The sequence below is a fragment of the Phalacrocorax aristotelis genome, chromosome 15 (genome assembly GCF_949628215.1).
Source record: "Phalacrocorax aristotelis chromosome 15, bGulAri2.1, whole genome shotgun sequence".
Lineage (NCBI taxonomy): Eukaryota > Metazoa > Chordata > Aves > Suliformes > Phalacrocoracidae > Phalacrocorax > Phalacrocorax aristotelis.
This window is the reverse complement of record NC_134290.1, coordinates 2,764,171-2,781,189: the sequence shown is the minus strand read 5'-3', so window position 1 is coordinate 2,781,189 and position 17,019 is coordinate 2,764,171. Positions and strand designations below refer to the sequence as shown.

General features: G+C 56.1%; 1 protein-coding gene across 2 annotated transcripts in view; it reads left to right on the top strand.

Annotated features, from left to right (window-relative positions):
* The window catches only part of RBM19 (RNA binding motif protein 19), a 73,274-nt gene extending 56,983 nt beyond the window's left edge, over nt 1-16,291 (top strand). The window contains exons 24-25 of one of the 2 annotated variants that reach the window (XM_075109989.1): nt 6,096-6,204; nt 15,889-16,291. In XM_075109989.1, coding sequence (XP_074966090.1) covers nt 6,096-6,187 — 92 coding nt within the window. In that variant the 3' untranslated portion in view covers nt 6,188-6,204; nt 15,889-16,291. Of the gene's footprint in view, nt 1-6,095; nt 6,210-15,888 lie in introns of both variants that reach the window. The other variant, XM_075109988.1, reaches the window with a different exon arrangement.
* Nucleotides 16,292-17,019: the final 728 nt, after the last annotated feature.

Sequence of the window (17,019 nt, the reverse complement as noted above, 5' to 3'; positions counted from 1 at the left end):
GCTTGTTTGGGGTCTTCCTCGCTGAGGTGGGGACTCTGCGAGAGTGGCAAAAGCGAGTTTTCACATCCCAGGAAAGACGCAGCCTTGGAGCTGCGGTGGCTCCAGGGGCTTGGCTGAAAAACAGGAGCAAGGTTATCACTCCTCATCTTTAGGGATTGAAAATGCGATGGAAGGCAGTAGTCATCGCTGCGCTCCAGCCCATCTCGAGGGGAGAGAAATAACATCCAACGACTTCAGCCCTGTCTGGTGCACACGCGTGTCCTCCGCTGCAAAACTGCTGGTAGCTAATCCTGCGGCAGAGCGGGATTTGCCAGGCGCGGATCTCCATAACGAAGCCCGCCTGGGACACACTGGTGGGCACTGGGAGCTGGCTGGTGCCTGGGACCAGGTCTCAGCCTCGCCACACCGCACTGGCAGGCTGGAGTTTCACGGGTGGGATTTTATTTCTTTGGGAAGCGCCCTCTCCCGATTTCGAGGCGGGTCTGGCAGTGATGCCCAGCGGCCCCGAGGAGGGGAGGGAGCTGCGCCCTGCCCCTTTTGCTGTGGGTGTGCAGAAAGCAATAGCGATAAAGAGCAAAAGAGGGCGGCTACCGCTCTGCCTTCAGCTCCTTCGCATTTCCTCCGCGGTGTAGCTGGAGGCTGATTTTCCCACATGGAGCCAGGGTGGGAAGGACACGGAGCCCGTACAGCATTGCTGCCCTGCCTTGAATCCTCCCCACCCCTTCAGCCTACCGAACAGCCGGGCTGAGACCGCGCATCTCATCTCGCTGGTGATACAGACTGGATTCTGTCGACCAGAAGCCAAGCTTGCTTTTTCCTACCGATACCTGTTTCCCCCAACTTTCCTCCTCTCCCCACAAGGCGCAGCAGCAGCTCAGCCGTCCCTGTGCTGTTCGTGGATGTCCCCGTGAGCTTTCCTCTCTCACCTCAGTGTGGGTGACTTGGGAGGGTCTTTCCACACTTTCAGGCTGCAGTGGTCAGGCCCCTCTGGTCCCTTACCTGCAGGTAGGAAGGCACCAAGCTGGGAATGGGAGACAAAAGATAGAGAAAGGCTCAGGAAAAAGAGTCAAGACCAAGGTCCCTGGTGTCTTCAGCCGCTCTTTGCCACCAACAGCCACTGCTGCTGCGGTCCTCGCGTTGCTCCCCAGGCCGAGCCCAGCCGGCAGCAGCTGAGAAGCAGGATGTGGAGGCAGATGCCTTCAAAAGGCACAGTGCGGTAGGTGGGGTGGGACTTATCCCACCATCCAGCTCAGCGTATTTCTTTGCAGAGTTGAGCATTGCCATCCCATGGGAGAGTCTCCTTCTTTTTTTTTTTTTCTTTCTCTGAAAGTCTTCTGTGATCCTTTTGGACCTGGAGACCTCCAACACCACAAGCTACCCATGCTGTTTGGAGAGGCTGGTCTTGGCTGTAGCGGTGCCATGTTGTTTGTGTCAAGCCACGTTGGCAGCGCTGTGCCGTCAGTACAGGGTGACATGTGGCCTGTGCCGCTCCTGGCCCTTTTCCTGGTTATTCCACAGAAACAAAAGCAACCAGGGAGCCTGCCGAGGAATTTGCACACAGCAGAAGGGGTGAGAGTGTTGAAGTGGGACAAAGGACTGAGACTGCCCATCTCACGGGGCTTTCAGACACATTCCTCCCAAGTGTTTTGCAATTGGAATTGAAGTATTTTGAAAAGGCCCTTCTTCTTCTTCTTCCATTCCCTCTTTTCTGTGCAGTTTTTGGTTTGCTGTGGGCACAGCAGTGGTGCGCAGGTGTTTCCACAGTTAGCATGGTGGATCTGTGTGTAGGAGAGGCTGCAGAGAGCTAACAGAGGGTGAGAAGATTGCTGTAAGGCCTGGGGGGTTGTTATCACGCAGGTCCAGTGGAACAACATGGTGACCTGCACTCCCCGGGGTTCGATGGCGAATTTGACTTGAGCGATGAGCTCATCCTGCTCCATCTTGCTGCCATGACAGCAGATTTCTGCGTCTCCAGCTTTGAAAGCACTACCTTGAGCTTGAGTAGCAGGTGTCTTGGGTAGCAGCGGCCAAATCCCCTCACCCAGCAGCTCCAGTGTCAGCTCCGTAATTTTTGTCTTAGCAAGGAAATAATTGGTAAAGTCTGGGCTGCCAAAGACATGTCCTACCGCTGACTTCTCTCTCTTACAATTATGCACCTTATTTCTTGACACCATTTATAGAGATTTGGCTTCCAGTTCCCAGGTCTCACTCTGCTGTTACTTGTTAGGTTAAAGAGAGGTCTGGTCTCCTAAATCTTTTCTCCGTGCAGGTGCTTGTCGTGGCAATCAAGCCACTTCTGAGCCATCTTTTCAATCGGTCTAATAGATGCAATAAAATGGAATAGGCTTCCTTCCCATTTTGTGTAGTTTTCAGGTCATTCTTTATGGCTTGTTCTGAGTCTTTGTAATGTTCCACAAGAAAGCGAGGACCCCAGAAGTGGTCGCCGGCTGCCAGAGATGGTTTCAGTAATGCTGTCAGGAGTGAAGGCACAGCCCAGCCCTGACGGCTGGGACGGCAGCGCTATGCCCTGCGCTTGCTCTCCTGCCTCCAGGCGCAGTCTGTAAGAGGTTTAAGTCTTTATTGCTCATTTCTGAGTGTATCTTCTCTTCGTCCTGAGGCAGGAGGGTCTTATATTAGGAAAAAAAAAACCACTTTCTTTGAGTTTTAATTGCACCCCACCATGCATTATTAATCTGTGGGACCTGCTGCTGCAAAGTGGCTCGAAAGCCCGAGAGCTTGGCCTGCTACAGGGGAGGATCTGATGCCTCTGCAGATAAAGAGACTTACCTGCTGTAATGTGATAAGGAGAAGCCACGGAAAGGTTGGCCAATGGTTGGCCCTGGGGCCTCTAATCCAGCCCGCAACATGGAGCAGGGTCATGGCAAACGCTGTATCAGGGCAGCGCGGGACGCACGAACCCTGCCACCAGCAGCACCTTGGCCCTCACTTGGGGAGGGGGATCCTGCCTTTGGAAAACAAGGATCACTGACATCTTTGAAACCAGTAGGGAGAATATTTTGGCTCTGCCAAAACAGTGACAAAGGGATCCCAACGCCCTGCAGCTGAATTTGCCAGCCCTGGGGCGAGGAGCAGGTCTGGATCTGAGCCCTGCACAGGAGGGAGCAGCCTGGGGTTGCATCCAGAGCCGCGGTGCGGACCAGCACATCCCCTTCATCTCCCTGATCGCAAGACTGCAGCCCGCGTAAGGTCTGTGAACAGCTCGATCCCCCTTCCCTTCCCTCGCTCGCCTGACACGGGGCACCAGTTGCCGGTGCGGCTCCACGCTGGCAAGCCTCGCCGGGGGGAGGATGTGCGAGCAAGGCGCAGTACCCTCCGCGTGCGCGCTCCCGCGCTCCCGGGAGCCCGCGCTCCGTGCGGGGAAGGTACTTGCTCCCAATCCAGCTAAATTACTATTGACTTGTGTTCTCTGCGCTTCACAAACATTGCGCTCAGCCGTCACCAGCGGGGCTGGCGGTATCCTGCCAGGGCTAACTTGGGAAGCCAGCTGTGCTGGGCCTTTTTTTCCTGCTCTTTCCCATCGATCAAAGAATTAAATTGACAGATGGGGAATTCTGTGTGAGACGCAGGAGGGGGAAGGAATGACTTGGGGGGGGGGGGGAGGGTTATAGGAAGGATGGGGTGGAAAGAGGGGATGTGAAGGCTGCAGCCAGGCGAATGAGAGATTGATGCACGAGGAGGTGGTCTGTCTTGTATTTTGGTTGTGAGAGCTTTTCCAGCAGGATCCCCAGTCTCGGCAGAGGGCTGTGGTGGGTGTGAAGCAGCAGAGCCCCGCTGCGCCTCACCCCTGCTTATTTACAGCTGTTTGCTGGAAGCACAGGGTTTGCAGGGGAAGGCATGCTGCACTCTGGACCCGCTCCTCACGCTCCTCCGTTGGCCGCAGACCCCCAAACTGCTCCTTTTACCTCTCAGCTGCATTACAGACCCGCCGCGCTCACCCTCACCTCCCAGCCTTTTGGGCTCCCTTTTTTGCTCCTTTCTTCTTTTTCTTTTTTTTTGTGATTTTTTTTTTTTTTTGGAGAGCATCTGTAACTAATGCAAACACATGCTGTAGCCGGAGAGTAAAACCCTGCAGGATTAGCGTGGCATCCGCAACCCTGCCACGTTCTAATCCCGTGGTAATCCCCCTCTCGGCCCACCCCCGCCGGCTTTGGCTATTGTTTAAAGGAAGCAAATGGGATCGTTAGCAGGCAAACCTTAACCAGCTTGGAGCAGCAGAACGGAAGTCAAACCAATTCGCTTCCCCACCCTCCTGGGTTTTTTTTTCCCCCTTTTCCTCCTTGTTAGACGCATGGGGAGATGCTCCCAGTGCTCCCCAGCAGCGCCGTGGCTGAGCCGGTGAATCTGGAGCACGCGGTGGGGATCGTTTGCCCTGCCAGCCCCCTGCCCACGCCACGGCAGGTCCCCTGGGTGCACCGCACTGCTTAGGAATGCTCTCTTAGCACCCTGCATCCAGCACCCCGCATGCAGCACCCCCACCGTGTAACCTGCATCATCGCCTCCACGGGGGCTCTCCGTGTGGGGTGTGTCGGGGTCCAGTGGGGAAGGGCTGGCAGGTGGGGGACACACTCTTCCCTGCTCTGGATTTGGGAGCTGAGACCATGTTCGATGCCGTTCCCAGGCCCCGAGCGCGAGGCTGGCCGGGGGAGCGGGAGCTGGGAGGGTAGGGTGAAGGGGAGGAAGAAGCACTGAGCTGGCACCTTCCTCTGGAGTGGGTTGTCCCTTGTGCCTTTGGATGGTTGAATCCAGAAGAGCCACCGGAGGGTCTTGGGGTGGCACCTTGCGTCCCCCTTTGGCTCTCGCGAGCTTGGTAGGGTGGGTGCCAGGAGGGGAGTGGGGGCTGCCGGCACCCTTGTCCCCCTGCCCATCCCCACAGCCCCCCGCGGGGAGGGAGGCGGGTTCTGGCGCTCTGTCAAGGAATTAATTGAAAAATAAAATCGTTAGATGGGAACTCCAGAAATGCAAAATTGTTGGGAGTTGGGGGGGAGGCGGAGGGGGGGATGTGAGCTTTTGTCAGGTTAATTTCTTCTGTATTGATGTTTTGTGACATTTACTTGTTGTTTATCTCCCGCAGCAGCTGTAATACTAAAAGAAAATGCACAGCTTGTTCCATTTATTTATTTTACACCTTTTCTTTAGTCCTATGGTATGTTTGTTTGTTTGAGAAACCCAGCGAGGCTTTTGATGTCTGAAAGCAGGATTTAAACAGCTGTTCTCCATGTGCTGCTCACAAGCGAGAGCCGCTGGCTGGGGAGCAAGCAGGGGGAGAGGGGGCTGTGCCATGGATCCTGCCGAGAGGGCACTTCTTGCCCGGCGGAGAGGAGGCAGCGCCAACGTCAGCCTCAGCACAGGGGCCAAATGGCTTTGTCACCCCCAGCACCGGGTGCTGATGCGAGGTTGGGATGCTCGTTCAGGTGCTGGCAGCCCCCGGGGGTTTCTCACCCTCCCGCAGGCTGTAGCATCCACAGGGAGGTCTGCGTGCACAGGGCTGCGCCCCACGGCAGTTTCAGGCGCGTGGTGATGCTGGGGGGGGAGTCACAGGCAGTGCTGTTGGTGCAGGACAAGAGGAGCGAAGCAGGGACATCCCTGCCCAGCCTCTCGCCTCCACCTGCTGCTAGCCGAGGTGGAAGATGCAGGCTGGGCTGCCTCCTTATGTGTCAGCAAGGATGTTGGTGGGTAAGTGTCCTGCCAAGAGCCTTGCTGAACCCAGGCTGGTGTCTAGATTGGTCTTGCAACCCCTCTTGGACAGCAGATGGGTGAATTGGGGTCAACAGGAAGGGTCAGCGCCACCAATGAGCCTGTTCAGACGCTTGGGGCTGTTTGCCTCCAGCAAAGCCTGTGAAGCAAAGCACGGGTGGTTGGTGTGGAGTTGCTCCTCCAGCCACGGTGCCCGGCCAGGGCCTGCCTGGCGAGGAGAAGTAAATGATAGTTGAGGGGCTTTACCTGGGAGGGGGGATGAGGGGGGTTGGAGGTAACAGGAGGTGAGCTGGAGGCGGTTGTGTGTGGGCCCGGGTTGTAATCTTTACTTTTCTTCTTGTTCTACTGCATCCCCTTCATTACTACCCGGGCCTGGACAGACTCCCCAAAGAAGAGAAAACGATCGGAGGTTTTGAGTGAAATCCTGGAGCACCTGGAAGAGGAGGAGAACAACAAAGATGAGGCCATCTAGCAGCTGCCTTGCATCTGGTGAGGTTGGTATGGGGACAGTGGGGCCATGGCGGGCACAGCTGGCCCTGAAGGTCAAAATGCCTTGGGCTGCCGCAAGAAGGTGGCATTGTAAAGGCTCAGCAGCCCCCGAGGTGGGATCCCACCCTCTGCCTCTTCTCCCTGTCGCCCTGCAGGCTCGTAGCCATGGTCCCAAGGGGTACAGCCCAGATTTGGGCTTGGTTTAGGCTCCACGTTTAACGGACAGCGTGCACTGCTTGTGTTTCTCTGTGTTCCCCAGTGTGTCTGCTTTCTGCTGTTGTAGCAGAAATCGCTGTCAAGTCACAAATTGCCCCTCGCTGTGGTTGGGGAAAACAGATGGGGTGCCAAAAAAAAAAGCATCCATTTGGACACCAGCCTGCAGCTGCCGCCACAAAACAGATAGTTTGGCAGAGGCCTTTTCCCTGCCCGCACCCCAGCCCTCCACAGCTTCACTCCCTCCTAGGCCACCATGCACCCCAAGGTCTAGTTCATGCTGTCCTGAGGCCGGGCTGGCATTGCTCCTTCTTGGTGTGTGTCTTCTTGGAGTAGCACCTCTAGAGGCTGGAGAGTGCAGGACGGCAGAGGTTGGCGGGAGGGAGCCAGGAAGGAATAGCTCCCTGTGGTCAAACACCGGGCAGGTCAGTCAGCGCCCCCACCTGCTTTTTAGACCTCCCAGCAAACCATGTGTGGGTTCAAGAGATGGGAGACAGGCTCGCGGATCTCCTTTGCATGTGTTCGTGGCTACAGTGGAAACCCTGGGTTGCTGGTAGTAAACCTGTTCAGCAGCCACAGCATCTGGAGAAGTGCAATAAAAACACCAGGATGGTTTCTAGATCCCTTTGAACTGCCCTGTCGCCCTTTTTCCATCCACTGAGGAACTCAACGCCCACCTCCATGGTGATGAAACCCCATCCCGTGCTGAGAAACTCATGCACGGCCAAGAGAGACGAGGGCATCGTGCCGGCGCGCTGCCTGGGGAGAGGCGACTTGAGGCGCCGGGTTGCCAAACCCTTCGTGCAGGGCAGAAAGTCTCGGCGGCACTTTCTCCAGCAAGGCTGTATGTGCTCAACACCGCCAAGGGAACGATTTTGACGCATTCTGGCTCCCAGTTTTGCAACCACAGAAATTACGCCAGTTCCTGAATCTCATTCAAGTGGCCTATGGGCCCTCTGGTTTTTGGGGGTGCCGCTAGGGCTGTGCAATACATGCAGTCCAAAGTGGCGCTGAGCCCACCATGCAGGGGGGGAAGCCGGGGCTGTCCTCCCTGTATCAGCGCCAGGAAGCCCTCCCGTGCTCGCTGGAGTGTGTGTGTATGTGCGATGCACATTACTGCCGAAGAGGCTGTTTTCCTCTCGGCAATATCTGCCTATTGCTCCGAGGCGGTACCCAATACACCTAGCAGTGGGATGCTCATAACCTTACTTATTACCGGACTTTTGTTCAACCCACAACACCGCTGGCTGCCTGAATAGCGAGCGCATCTGGGCCTGGAGCCGACCAATAACCCTGCTAATACATCTGCCTTCCCGGGCCGCCACAAGCACCGGGCACGAGCACAGCGCTGGGGCCCTGCCAATGAAAGGGAAGGTGCTTACGTGACCACGGGAATAATCCGAGTTGGGTTAAATAACTGCCTGCTTCATGCAGTCTGTCTGCAGTAAGTGACGGGGCCTCAGGATAACATTTGTCCCCTGGAGCAGCTCTGGTTTGAGGATGGCTCCAGGTGTACGTGCCGTTTTGCAGCAGCCAGCGCAAGGACACGGCTGGGGAGGGATGGAGGTGGGGAGGGAGGGAGCGGTGCAGGAGGGGCAGGGCAGGCAGCATTGCTCAGAGCCCAGGCAAGCCCCGTGCTTTCGGACATACCCTGTTCCAGCTGCTCTGCAAACCTCACCAAAACTGGTCGTCCCACAGGCCCTGGGGGTCGGCAGCGGCGGGCTCGAGGCTTGCCAGCCCCCTGGGGAGGAGGCTGAGTGCTACTGCTCAGTGCCCAGAGCTGTAACGCCCTGTGCTGGTCCCCTAAACTGTGCTGCAGCTCGGGAGCCCTGCTGCTGTCTCTGAGTGGCTTCCCGGCCCCCAACACTGGGTTTTCCTGCTGTTGGGACCTGGGGCCCCCGGGTCAGGGGACAGACCCCCAAAATTCAGGGGTGTCCCCTTGGGATCTCTGCAGGGCTGCGGTGTAAAACGCTCATCCCTTACGGCAGCTCCAGCGCCCCCGCCCTGCCACACAGCGGGGGGGCGTCTGCACTCGGTGGACGGGTGGGTAAACTGAGGCAGGGCTGTTGGAGCAGCGCTGTCGAAGAGGGTCAGCCGAAATGGTGACGAGCTCACCGGGGAGGGGGGATATATTTTTTTTTAATCCTTTTTTTGCTCAGCGCTCAGCAGCAGCGTTCCCGTCCCCACTGCTCCCCACTGCTCCCCACTGCCTCTGCCCTCTGCGCCGGCACAGCGCGTGGCAGCAGTGGGACCCATCGGTGGTCCAGGGTGGCTCTGCGCGGGGGGGGGGTGGGGGGGTGTCACTGCAGGGAAATGGGGCTTTAGCATCCCGGGGGTGAAGGAGCAACCGGCAGCGCTCAGCACAGCCGACGGCCAGCACAGGGGAGCTTGGCAGGGTCCCTTCCAGGCACACGTGTCATCCAGCGCGATTTCAGTGAAGCTTTGCAGGGTTGCGGGCTGGGGTTGGATTTTCCTGGGTTTTTTTTTTTTTTCTGGTTATTTTTTCCCCCTCTCCCTTCATTGTCTTTTGTGGCGGGGCAGGTTTCTTGCTGAGCGTCTCTGAGGTCTGCAGCGGCGACGAAAAGGATTAGCGCAAGCAGAGCATGTAGGCTTTAGAGAACAGAGCAGAGTTTGGTTTCAACATCTAATTCAATTTGTTCTGCCGAGATTGAAATATGAAATGGTTGCCAGTCAAACGTTCAAAGGGGGAGGAGGGAGGAAAGGAGAGAGGGAGCCTTCTCAAATTTAAATTTTAATGAAAATTAATTTAACCCTTTGATATGTTTTAAAACATGTTATTTCCTGGTCTGGAATCAGGCTAGAAAACATTCATGAGGGTCTTTTTTTTTCCCCGCACCTTCAAACATAATGAAGATTTTCTTTTTCCCTTAATGATACTTATCTTGTTGAGCAGTTTGACATTGGTTAATTTTTCAGGCAATTTGGTATCAAGGAAATCTGTTTGATGTGTGCGGGGCGGGAGGGGGGGGCTGTGTATGTGTATACAGATATATATGTCTGTACATTAATTATGGAAGTGCTGATCGCAGCTCTGGAGAACAGTTTGAGTTAATTCCTACTCTGCAAGCAAAGACTTGACTTCTTTGTTACGTACTGAGATTCCCACACGTTGCACCCTTAAAATTGCAGCGGGTTTAACGGGAATTTTCTGAAAACGAGCATATACCTGCTAATTACCCTGAATTAAAATGAACGCCTAAGTAGGTCTGCAGGAAATTCATCACTCCCTACTGTCTTTTCTTTTTTTCCTCAGTCTGAAACAATCCTAATGATGAAATAATGCAAACTCTCTTAACTGTCCACGTAGTTAAACCTGGGAAATAGCGTCCCAGCGGTCCTTAACCCCGGCACTACTTCTGCGGCTGAACACCATCGCAATATGCTTATTTTCTCGGGAGTGATAATAGTTTCTTTTAGCGGTAACTATTATTCGGAAAGGTTGTATCTATAGCAAATGGTCACACAGTAATTGTTGTAATGAGGCCGTGGCGAGCGGTAGCCCCGGCCCCCGCATCTTGCTGCCCCTTGACACCGCAGGGCTGGTGTCACCGTGTGTGCCCGTCAGCCCTCGGCTGCCCGCTGCCCCCCGGGGAGAGCTGGGCACTTTCAGGGTGCGACGCTCGTCTGCTCTGGGTGTCCTTTTTGGGGTGGGTGCGTTGTATCCAGGCTGTGCTGATGGTGGAGAGGATGAGCAGCCCGCTCCGAGCTTCTGCCCCGGGCTGGGTCATCGCCCACCGCTCTGCGGGCAAGAGCTGGAGATAACAACCGTCCAGGGGCTGCACAGGGTCTTTCGGCCTCCGGCAGATGAGCTCTGAGGAGTCTCTGGAGACTCTGGAGAGAGGCCTGTGCTCTCCCCAGCGGAGAGCTGAAACCAGGAGCTTACACTCCTGTCTTCTGCAATCCCTGGGACACGCTGCAGGGTCCCCGTGGGGTCTGCAGACCCCAGGTTGAAGCCCACAGCCCTGGCGGGTGGGCTTTTGCCAGGCTGTGACAGCCTCATCCGGGGCGAGACCTTGGAGGGCTGGACGGCCGCGGGAGCTGCGACGGCAGCGGCTGTTCCCCGGACGCCCGCTGTATCCCGCTCCCCAGGGCGGCTCTGGAATTGGATTAGGATATTATTCAAATGCCGTCTTTTTACTGAATTAGAGGGTTAACGGGTTTTAATGTAAAACTAGCTTTACTTTATTGCTGCCTGTTGCCAGAGGCCTGTGTGGGCTGTTATCTACTTAAGGGGACAGCAAGCAAGTTAACGCGGAGAGAATATCCAAGGGGCCGCGGTTTTGCTGGGCACTGCGAGTCCCCCCGCTCCCAGGGCTGAGTGTCTCTGCCAAGCGATGCTTCCCGCTGCTCCCAGAGCCAGGCTGTGCGCCGGTGCCCTCTTTGTTCAAAGTGACTCATTGCCTTTGGAAAACTCTTGACCACGATCTGTGTTGTTTTTCTCACTGTCTCGTGGGAGGAGGCAGGGGACTCGGCGCAGGCGTGGACAGGCGGGTAAGCATCCTGCTCTGCGGGCTGTTGTTTGCCCGAGGTGCGGGCTTGAGTTGCTGCTGCTTGCGCCGTGCCCTCTGCCCAGCCGCGGGCGGTTTCTTTTCATCACCGTTGCATTGGCCCTGCCTACAGCACTGGATCATGAATTTCAGCTCTTCTCATCTCTTTAGTCCCATCCTGCCTTTGCAAAGTCTTCCTCCCAGGTGTGCCCCGTGGAGCAGGGCTCTGGGAAGCGCTGAAGGGCCAAGCAAGCCCGTCTCTTCACAGCAAGCACCGTTGATGCCATTCGCCAGCCCTGTGCCAGGGCTGCAGGAAGAGCTTGCGTCCCCTGGTGTCACGCTTGCTGCTTTCCAGCCCCTGCCTTGCAGGCAGCTGCCAGCTCTGGGCGGGAGCTCTGGGATCTCAGGCCTTTCTTTCTGCCTGTTGGCAGTGGCAGCCATCCCCTTCTCCCCAGCCACTCTTCCAGCTTTGCTGGTCTGCTCGCAGAGGCAGTAAGCGCGGTGTCTGTAGGTGCTTGAAGCCGTCTTCCTGAGAAAGATGTGGCAGGGAACATGCCGGGGGGGGGGGGGCGGCTTTTAAAAAAACAGCGCTGCTCCCTTGAGATGGAAGAAGCGGCGCGAACGCAGGCGTGCTGCTGGGGGAGCGATGCTCTCCCGCAGAGACCCTCCCTCGCCGCCTCGGTTTCCCCATTTGCAGAGCACGGTGCAGACCTACAGGTGGAGGCAGCTGTGCGCCGTGCCCATTGCCGCAGCCCTGCTGGGAGCAGCCCAGCTTCCCGCCGGGTGTGCAGGTGCGCTGCAAACTTCTCTTCTAGCCGGCAGTCGGGGCTTGCTTTTCTTCGGCTCCTAATTGTCTCTCTTCCTCTTTTCCACCAGCCCTTTGCAATTGCAAACCCCGTTTGCTGCTCCCCCGCCAGAGGATTAGCCAAGGGAAGCCGCTGCTGCCGCCCCATCGTTTCCCCGCCTCACGCAGAAACCTCCTTTACCCTCCCCGCAGGCAGCATTAAAATATTCTGACTGTGTCTAAGGGATCGGGCAAGTTGCCACTGGGTAACCGGTGGCCACAGATCAGCCAGGCTCGGCCCCAGCCAAGGTGACTCCCGGTAGCTGGACCCCATCGTAGAAGGGGACAGCAGCAAACTGGCATCGCCCTGGGCTGCAGACGCCCGTGGGGGGCGGTTAGCTGGGATGCGGGCTGGAGGTTTGCTCGGGATTTGGGGAGCGCGCGATTCTCCTTGATCTTACGGCTTGTCTGGACCTTAACCCGGGTCGCGCTGTGACCGGTGCTCGGCACCACCACCTTCCAGCTTCCTCCACGACCTTCCTTGCTGGGAAATAAAGCAGGAGAGCGAGGAGGCAGCGCGCAGCTTTCCTTTCTCCAGCGCGCGGCTGCGTGTGACCGAGACACGCTGCCGCCTGTTTTCCCTAAATATATGCATTGGAGAGGGAGAGAAATCGCATGGCAAGGCTTGCGATTTCAGACTTAGCCATTCATGAATAATAATCAGGCTCAGTAATTCACAGTAAATGGGTATCCAAATTGGCTAATAAGGGAGGCTTTCACCCCAAACTGGAGCTAGGAAGAGATGCAGAGAGAATACGAACAGTCGTTGGCTGAGACGGGTGTGTGCACGGTGTGACCTGAATCGGTGAAACATGGGAAGCGATGCCAGCATGAGAGTGGGGAAACCGGAGAGGGGCGACGGGGGAGGACCCCGGAGAAGGGACAACGTCCGACCTTCCCTGCCGCGGGGCAGCAGCGGCCAGGCCGGGCTGCAGGAGCATGGATCCCTACGTTCCACAGTCAGAATATTTTAATGCTATATATTATAGCAGCCTCTATTTAATTAGGCTCAGCTCTGTTCCAGCCCCAGGACCGCGCTGGGCCGATGGGCGTTAGCGTGCCCAGCCCGTGCGTCCTGCCAGCGCTTCTGTCCCGCAGCCCACGGGGACCAGAGGGTGCAGAGCCGGTGTCATCGCGTCCCCACGTGCGACTTCCCCAGCTCAGGGCTTAGCAAAGCTGCGGGGACAGCAATGGCACGCGGGCTGCCTGTCGAGGGGAAAGTAAGAGTAGGAGAGCAAGAGGGATGTCTGTAGCGTGCGTCAGGAGAGGTGATGTGGGGGGAAAAAGGTTTTCTTCATTTTCGCCCAACTGAAAATCAGATTCTGCTTTGTCTGCTGTTTCATTTTCTCTTGCAAGAGGAAGCGAGGCAGCGGTAGGAGCTGCATTCAGGTGCAGCAAGGTGGGCTATCGGTCTTCATGTGCCGGCAGCAGGCTCTGACGGGGAGGCCAGCAGGCTCCCCCTGCTCATGGGAAACGGCTCCCAAGTGCCGGACACCAGCCGGGGCAGCAGCAATGGGATCTCGGGAGGTCAGAGAGTCCCTCCCTACCGCAGATCAGCTGCTGCTTCCCAGCAAATGTTCCTCTAGCAGCATCTTAAAATGATGTTAGATGGAGTTAAGATAAACAAAAAAACGGAAGAGCACCTCTGCAGATCTCGGACTGTGATTCGAGCTATTTAAATACGCAGAATAGAAGCTCAGAATGCAGCCGATGAGTAGCTGAAGGAAGGATACCCCTCCGAGGGCCAGCTGTTGCCAGGCGGTGTTTTGCAGCTGCTAAATGACTTTCTAAATTGAGGAGAAACCTACAGCCACTTTTACAGTCCCCTTAGCTCCCTTATATAGGGCAGCGCGATGGCTGGAGAGCACCATGCTGCCACTTGGCTGAGTTACCAGATATTACAGTCCCACTGTCCTACAGCAAGGAATCGCAATGGATTCAAAATAAACCGCAGCAAGTCTGGCCAAAGGCGATTTTACTCCTGCCCTTCCACTCCCCTCGCCGCCTCTCCCCTCCCCGTACTGCTGGATTGAGAACGCTCGCAAAATTTAGCGCGCTGGGTGGCAAACAAACCTCCTTTTTTATTTTTTTTTTCCCTTCCCTGTGACTTGGCTTATTTAAGTGTGTTGGGAGGTGGTTTTGGGGTGTGCAGAGTGTTTTTCCTTGGGGTATGACGGATGCTTTCAATGCCCCAGCAGCTGCAGCACTGCAGAGCTGGTGGCCAGAGCCCCCCCACATCCCTCCGTCCCTTCCCTACAGCTTAAACCGTCCCTGACAGCCCAAAACCGGAGGTGGGATTTCGCAGGTGTGGTGAGGACAGCTTTATAAGCCGCAGGAGACGGAGAGGAAATCACGCTCCCGCCTCTCCCACGTTTGGTGACCTAAAATCTTTTCGGAGTTAAGTGTAGCCCGTGTTAGCCGCTGTCCTGCTGATGCCGCTGAGGCTGGGGAAGTGCTTGGGTGCTGCCCTCTGATCAGTCCAAAGGTTTTCTACTTTATCGTCTTGGAAATGGTACCACAAAATGCAAAATAAAGCTTCACGCGAAGCGCCGTGAGAGCTCCCTGTCCCAGCCATACACTGAGTCTCCGGGCAGCCATCCCCATGGGGTCATACCCTGCCTCTGCGGGGTTCACCCTGCCCGGAGAAAGCCAGCACCAAAACCCAGGCTTAACCTCAGCCTCATCCCTCCTGCCGAGCCTTGGCAAAGCTGAGCCCTGCCCGAGGCCCACACCGGAGACTTTGTGTATGGCCAGGACTGAGATCTCGCGTGGCGCTTTGAGTAAAGCTTTAATTTTGCTTTTTGTGGTCTGATTTCTAAGCTGGTGAAGTAGAAAACCCTTTAATTTCTTTTCTCTCTCAGGCTCTGGGTGGGTGTGCGGCACACGCTGCCGCCACCGGCTCAGCCCGAAGTGGGAACCCCCTCCAGCCACCGCGGTGGCACGGCCACCCCCTCCTCTGCCCCTGCCAGCCCTGGGGCTGGGAGCATCCCACCGGTGTCAAAATCAACCCAGTTTATTTCGACAGAGCCGAGGCAGGCAGCGACAACCCACGCAGTGGTGCTGGTGGCTCCGAAGGCTCCGTAACACCTGATGGGGAGGGAGAAATGGGCAGATTGCAGGCAGGAGCTGTTTTAATTTCATTTTCGGCCGAACCCAGCCTAGTGTGTCAGCTTGGGCTAAGAAAGCCCTGGGAAACGGGAGGACAGACTGTCCCAGGAGCAATTTTAAGCACGTGTCAGAAGAAGTGATGCAGGGCTGCGGAGGGCTCGCCCCGGGCCGTCACAGCTCACCATCCTACCCACCCCCGGCAGGATAAATGGGGCAGGCACATCACCCCTAGGCAGCTGCAAACTAGAGCAAGCGCTCCTCCCACCTGAAATTGGGGCTTAAAAATGCAAACTGGGAAGTTGTTTGGTTTTTTTTTATTTAAAGAAAAAAAAACAAAGCGCCACCCCACTCTTGTGCTTCAGCTGGTGTGCCTGGAGGCTGGCGCGCCCCGCGGAGTGCAGCGGTGGGAGGGGGTGTCGGGGCGACGGCAGGCAGGAGCCTTGGACTTCGTTAGGATTCAACCGTTAGATCTCTCCTTTCTCTCTGATGGCTGAGTGTGATTGACACTTACAAATTACCCAGCCAAAAGTGTCGAGTCTTTGACCCCTGAGTAACATCTTTGGCAAGCCTGAGATTTGCCAGCATTTTGTCATCTAATTACTACAAATCCCTTGAAAATTCACTGGCTGGTGAATTTTTAATGCGGGACAATTTCAATGTGATGCATCGCCCAGATGGGCACGCACGCGTGCTCCTTCCCTCTCCTCCCGCCGCCTCTTCTCTTTCCCTTTCTTCTCCTCCTCCTCTCCTTTCTTTTTCCTGCTTCCTCCCCCCATCCTGTTTCTTACCTCCCTCCTGCCCACGTACATCCATGCTCATGGGAAGCACCCTGGCATCTCTCCCCCTCCCCGGGCTCTCCATCCCACTGGAGCAGCCAGCCGTGCCTGGGGTGGAGCCGGGCGCTTGGTGTCCCCCCCAGCCCACAGCAGCGTGCTCGAGTCCCCCTCTCTGTTTTGCCAGCAGTGGCAAGGAGCTGCTACGTGACATTAATTCTTTTTTCCATCCTCTCAGGTCTCTCGCTGATGGATGGAGAGGGAGAAGCCTCCGCTGGGGACTTGGCAGCCAGCACACTTGTTGCCAGCGGAGTCCACTCGTCCTGGGAACCCGAGGGCTGATTTGTGCCACGCATCCAGGTCTTGCTATTCCCAGCCTTTTAAACAGACCTTGAATTCCAGCAGGAGGAAAAGCCCTTGTCTGCTGGAGGCTCCTGCCCCAGGATCTCCTCTTAAATCCAGGCAGGAACATGACTCCCCTCATGTCACAAACAGCCCAGCCTGGCGGCACAGGAGCTTGGGGAGGCAGGTGAGGCCCCTGCTGACCACAGGGACTCTGGCAGAACCTGCTCTTAACATCTGAATTAAATGATAATTTCTGTACATTAAAAACTACATGTATATTTTAAGAGTTTTCCAAACTGAGTCACGTCTCATGTTTGTTTGGATTTGTTTGTTTAATACATATTCACCTCAGCTAGGTAGCTATTTTGGCCCGATAGGGAGATAAGCATATTTTAGGAGGGAGGCCTGGGCTTTGCTGCGTTCGGCTTTGTGCCTGTGTCATTTCTGTCCCCGCTCTCAGGCAATCGCCTCCCGTCCCTCCCTTCCCAGCTTTCAAAGGGAAAGAGGCTTTGCTTTTCAACCAGGGTACCGCTTTACATATGTACGCAGCTGATAAAGTATTTTCAGTTCGCCCCTTTCCCCTCTGGGAATCGCTGTCTTATGGCAAAACTGTTTTGTCTGACAAGGGCTGCAACAGATTACACGTGTTGGCTGCAAACACAGGGCCGTTTTTTTTCTTCTTTTTTTTCTTTTTGAGAACCGCATACCTTTAAAAAAAAAAATTCTCTCCCTCTGCGCTGCTGTGGCGAGCTCTGCCTTTCGCCTCATGTCCCCAGGAGCAGCCCCGTGGTCAGACCCGCTTGTGGCATCAGACCTCCCGGGGCGATGCATCTCTCCGGGTTGTGTGTCCGGATTGGTTTTTCTCACATTAATTTGAGCCTGAATCCAAAAAATCCCAGATTCCGTCAGGGCTGAGCACTTCAGTTGGCCTGGCCGGGGGTTTTGGCTGCGGTTTGGGCTGGGGTTTCTTGGGACCCCTCGTCACCAGCATCCACAGCACCCGTGGAAATCAGCGGGACGCGGA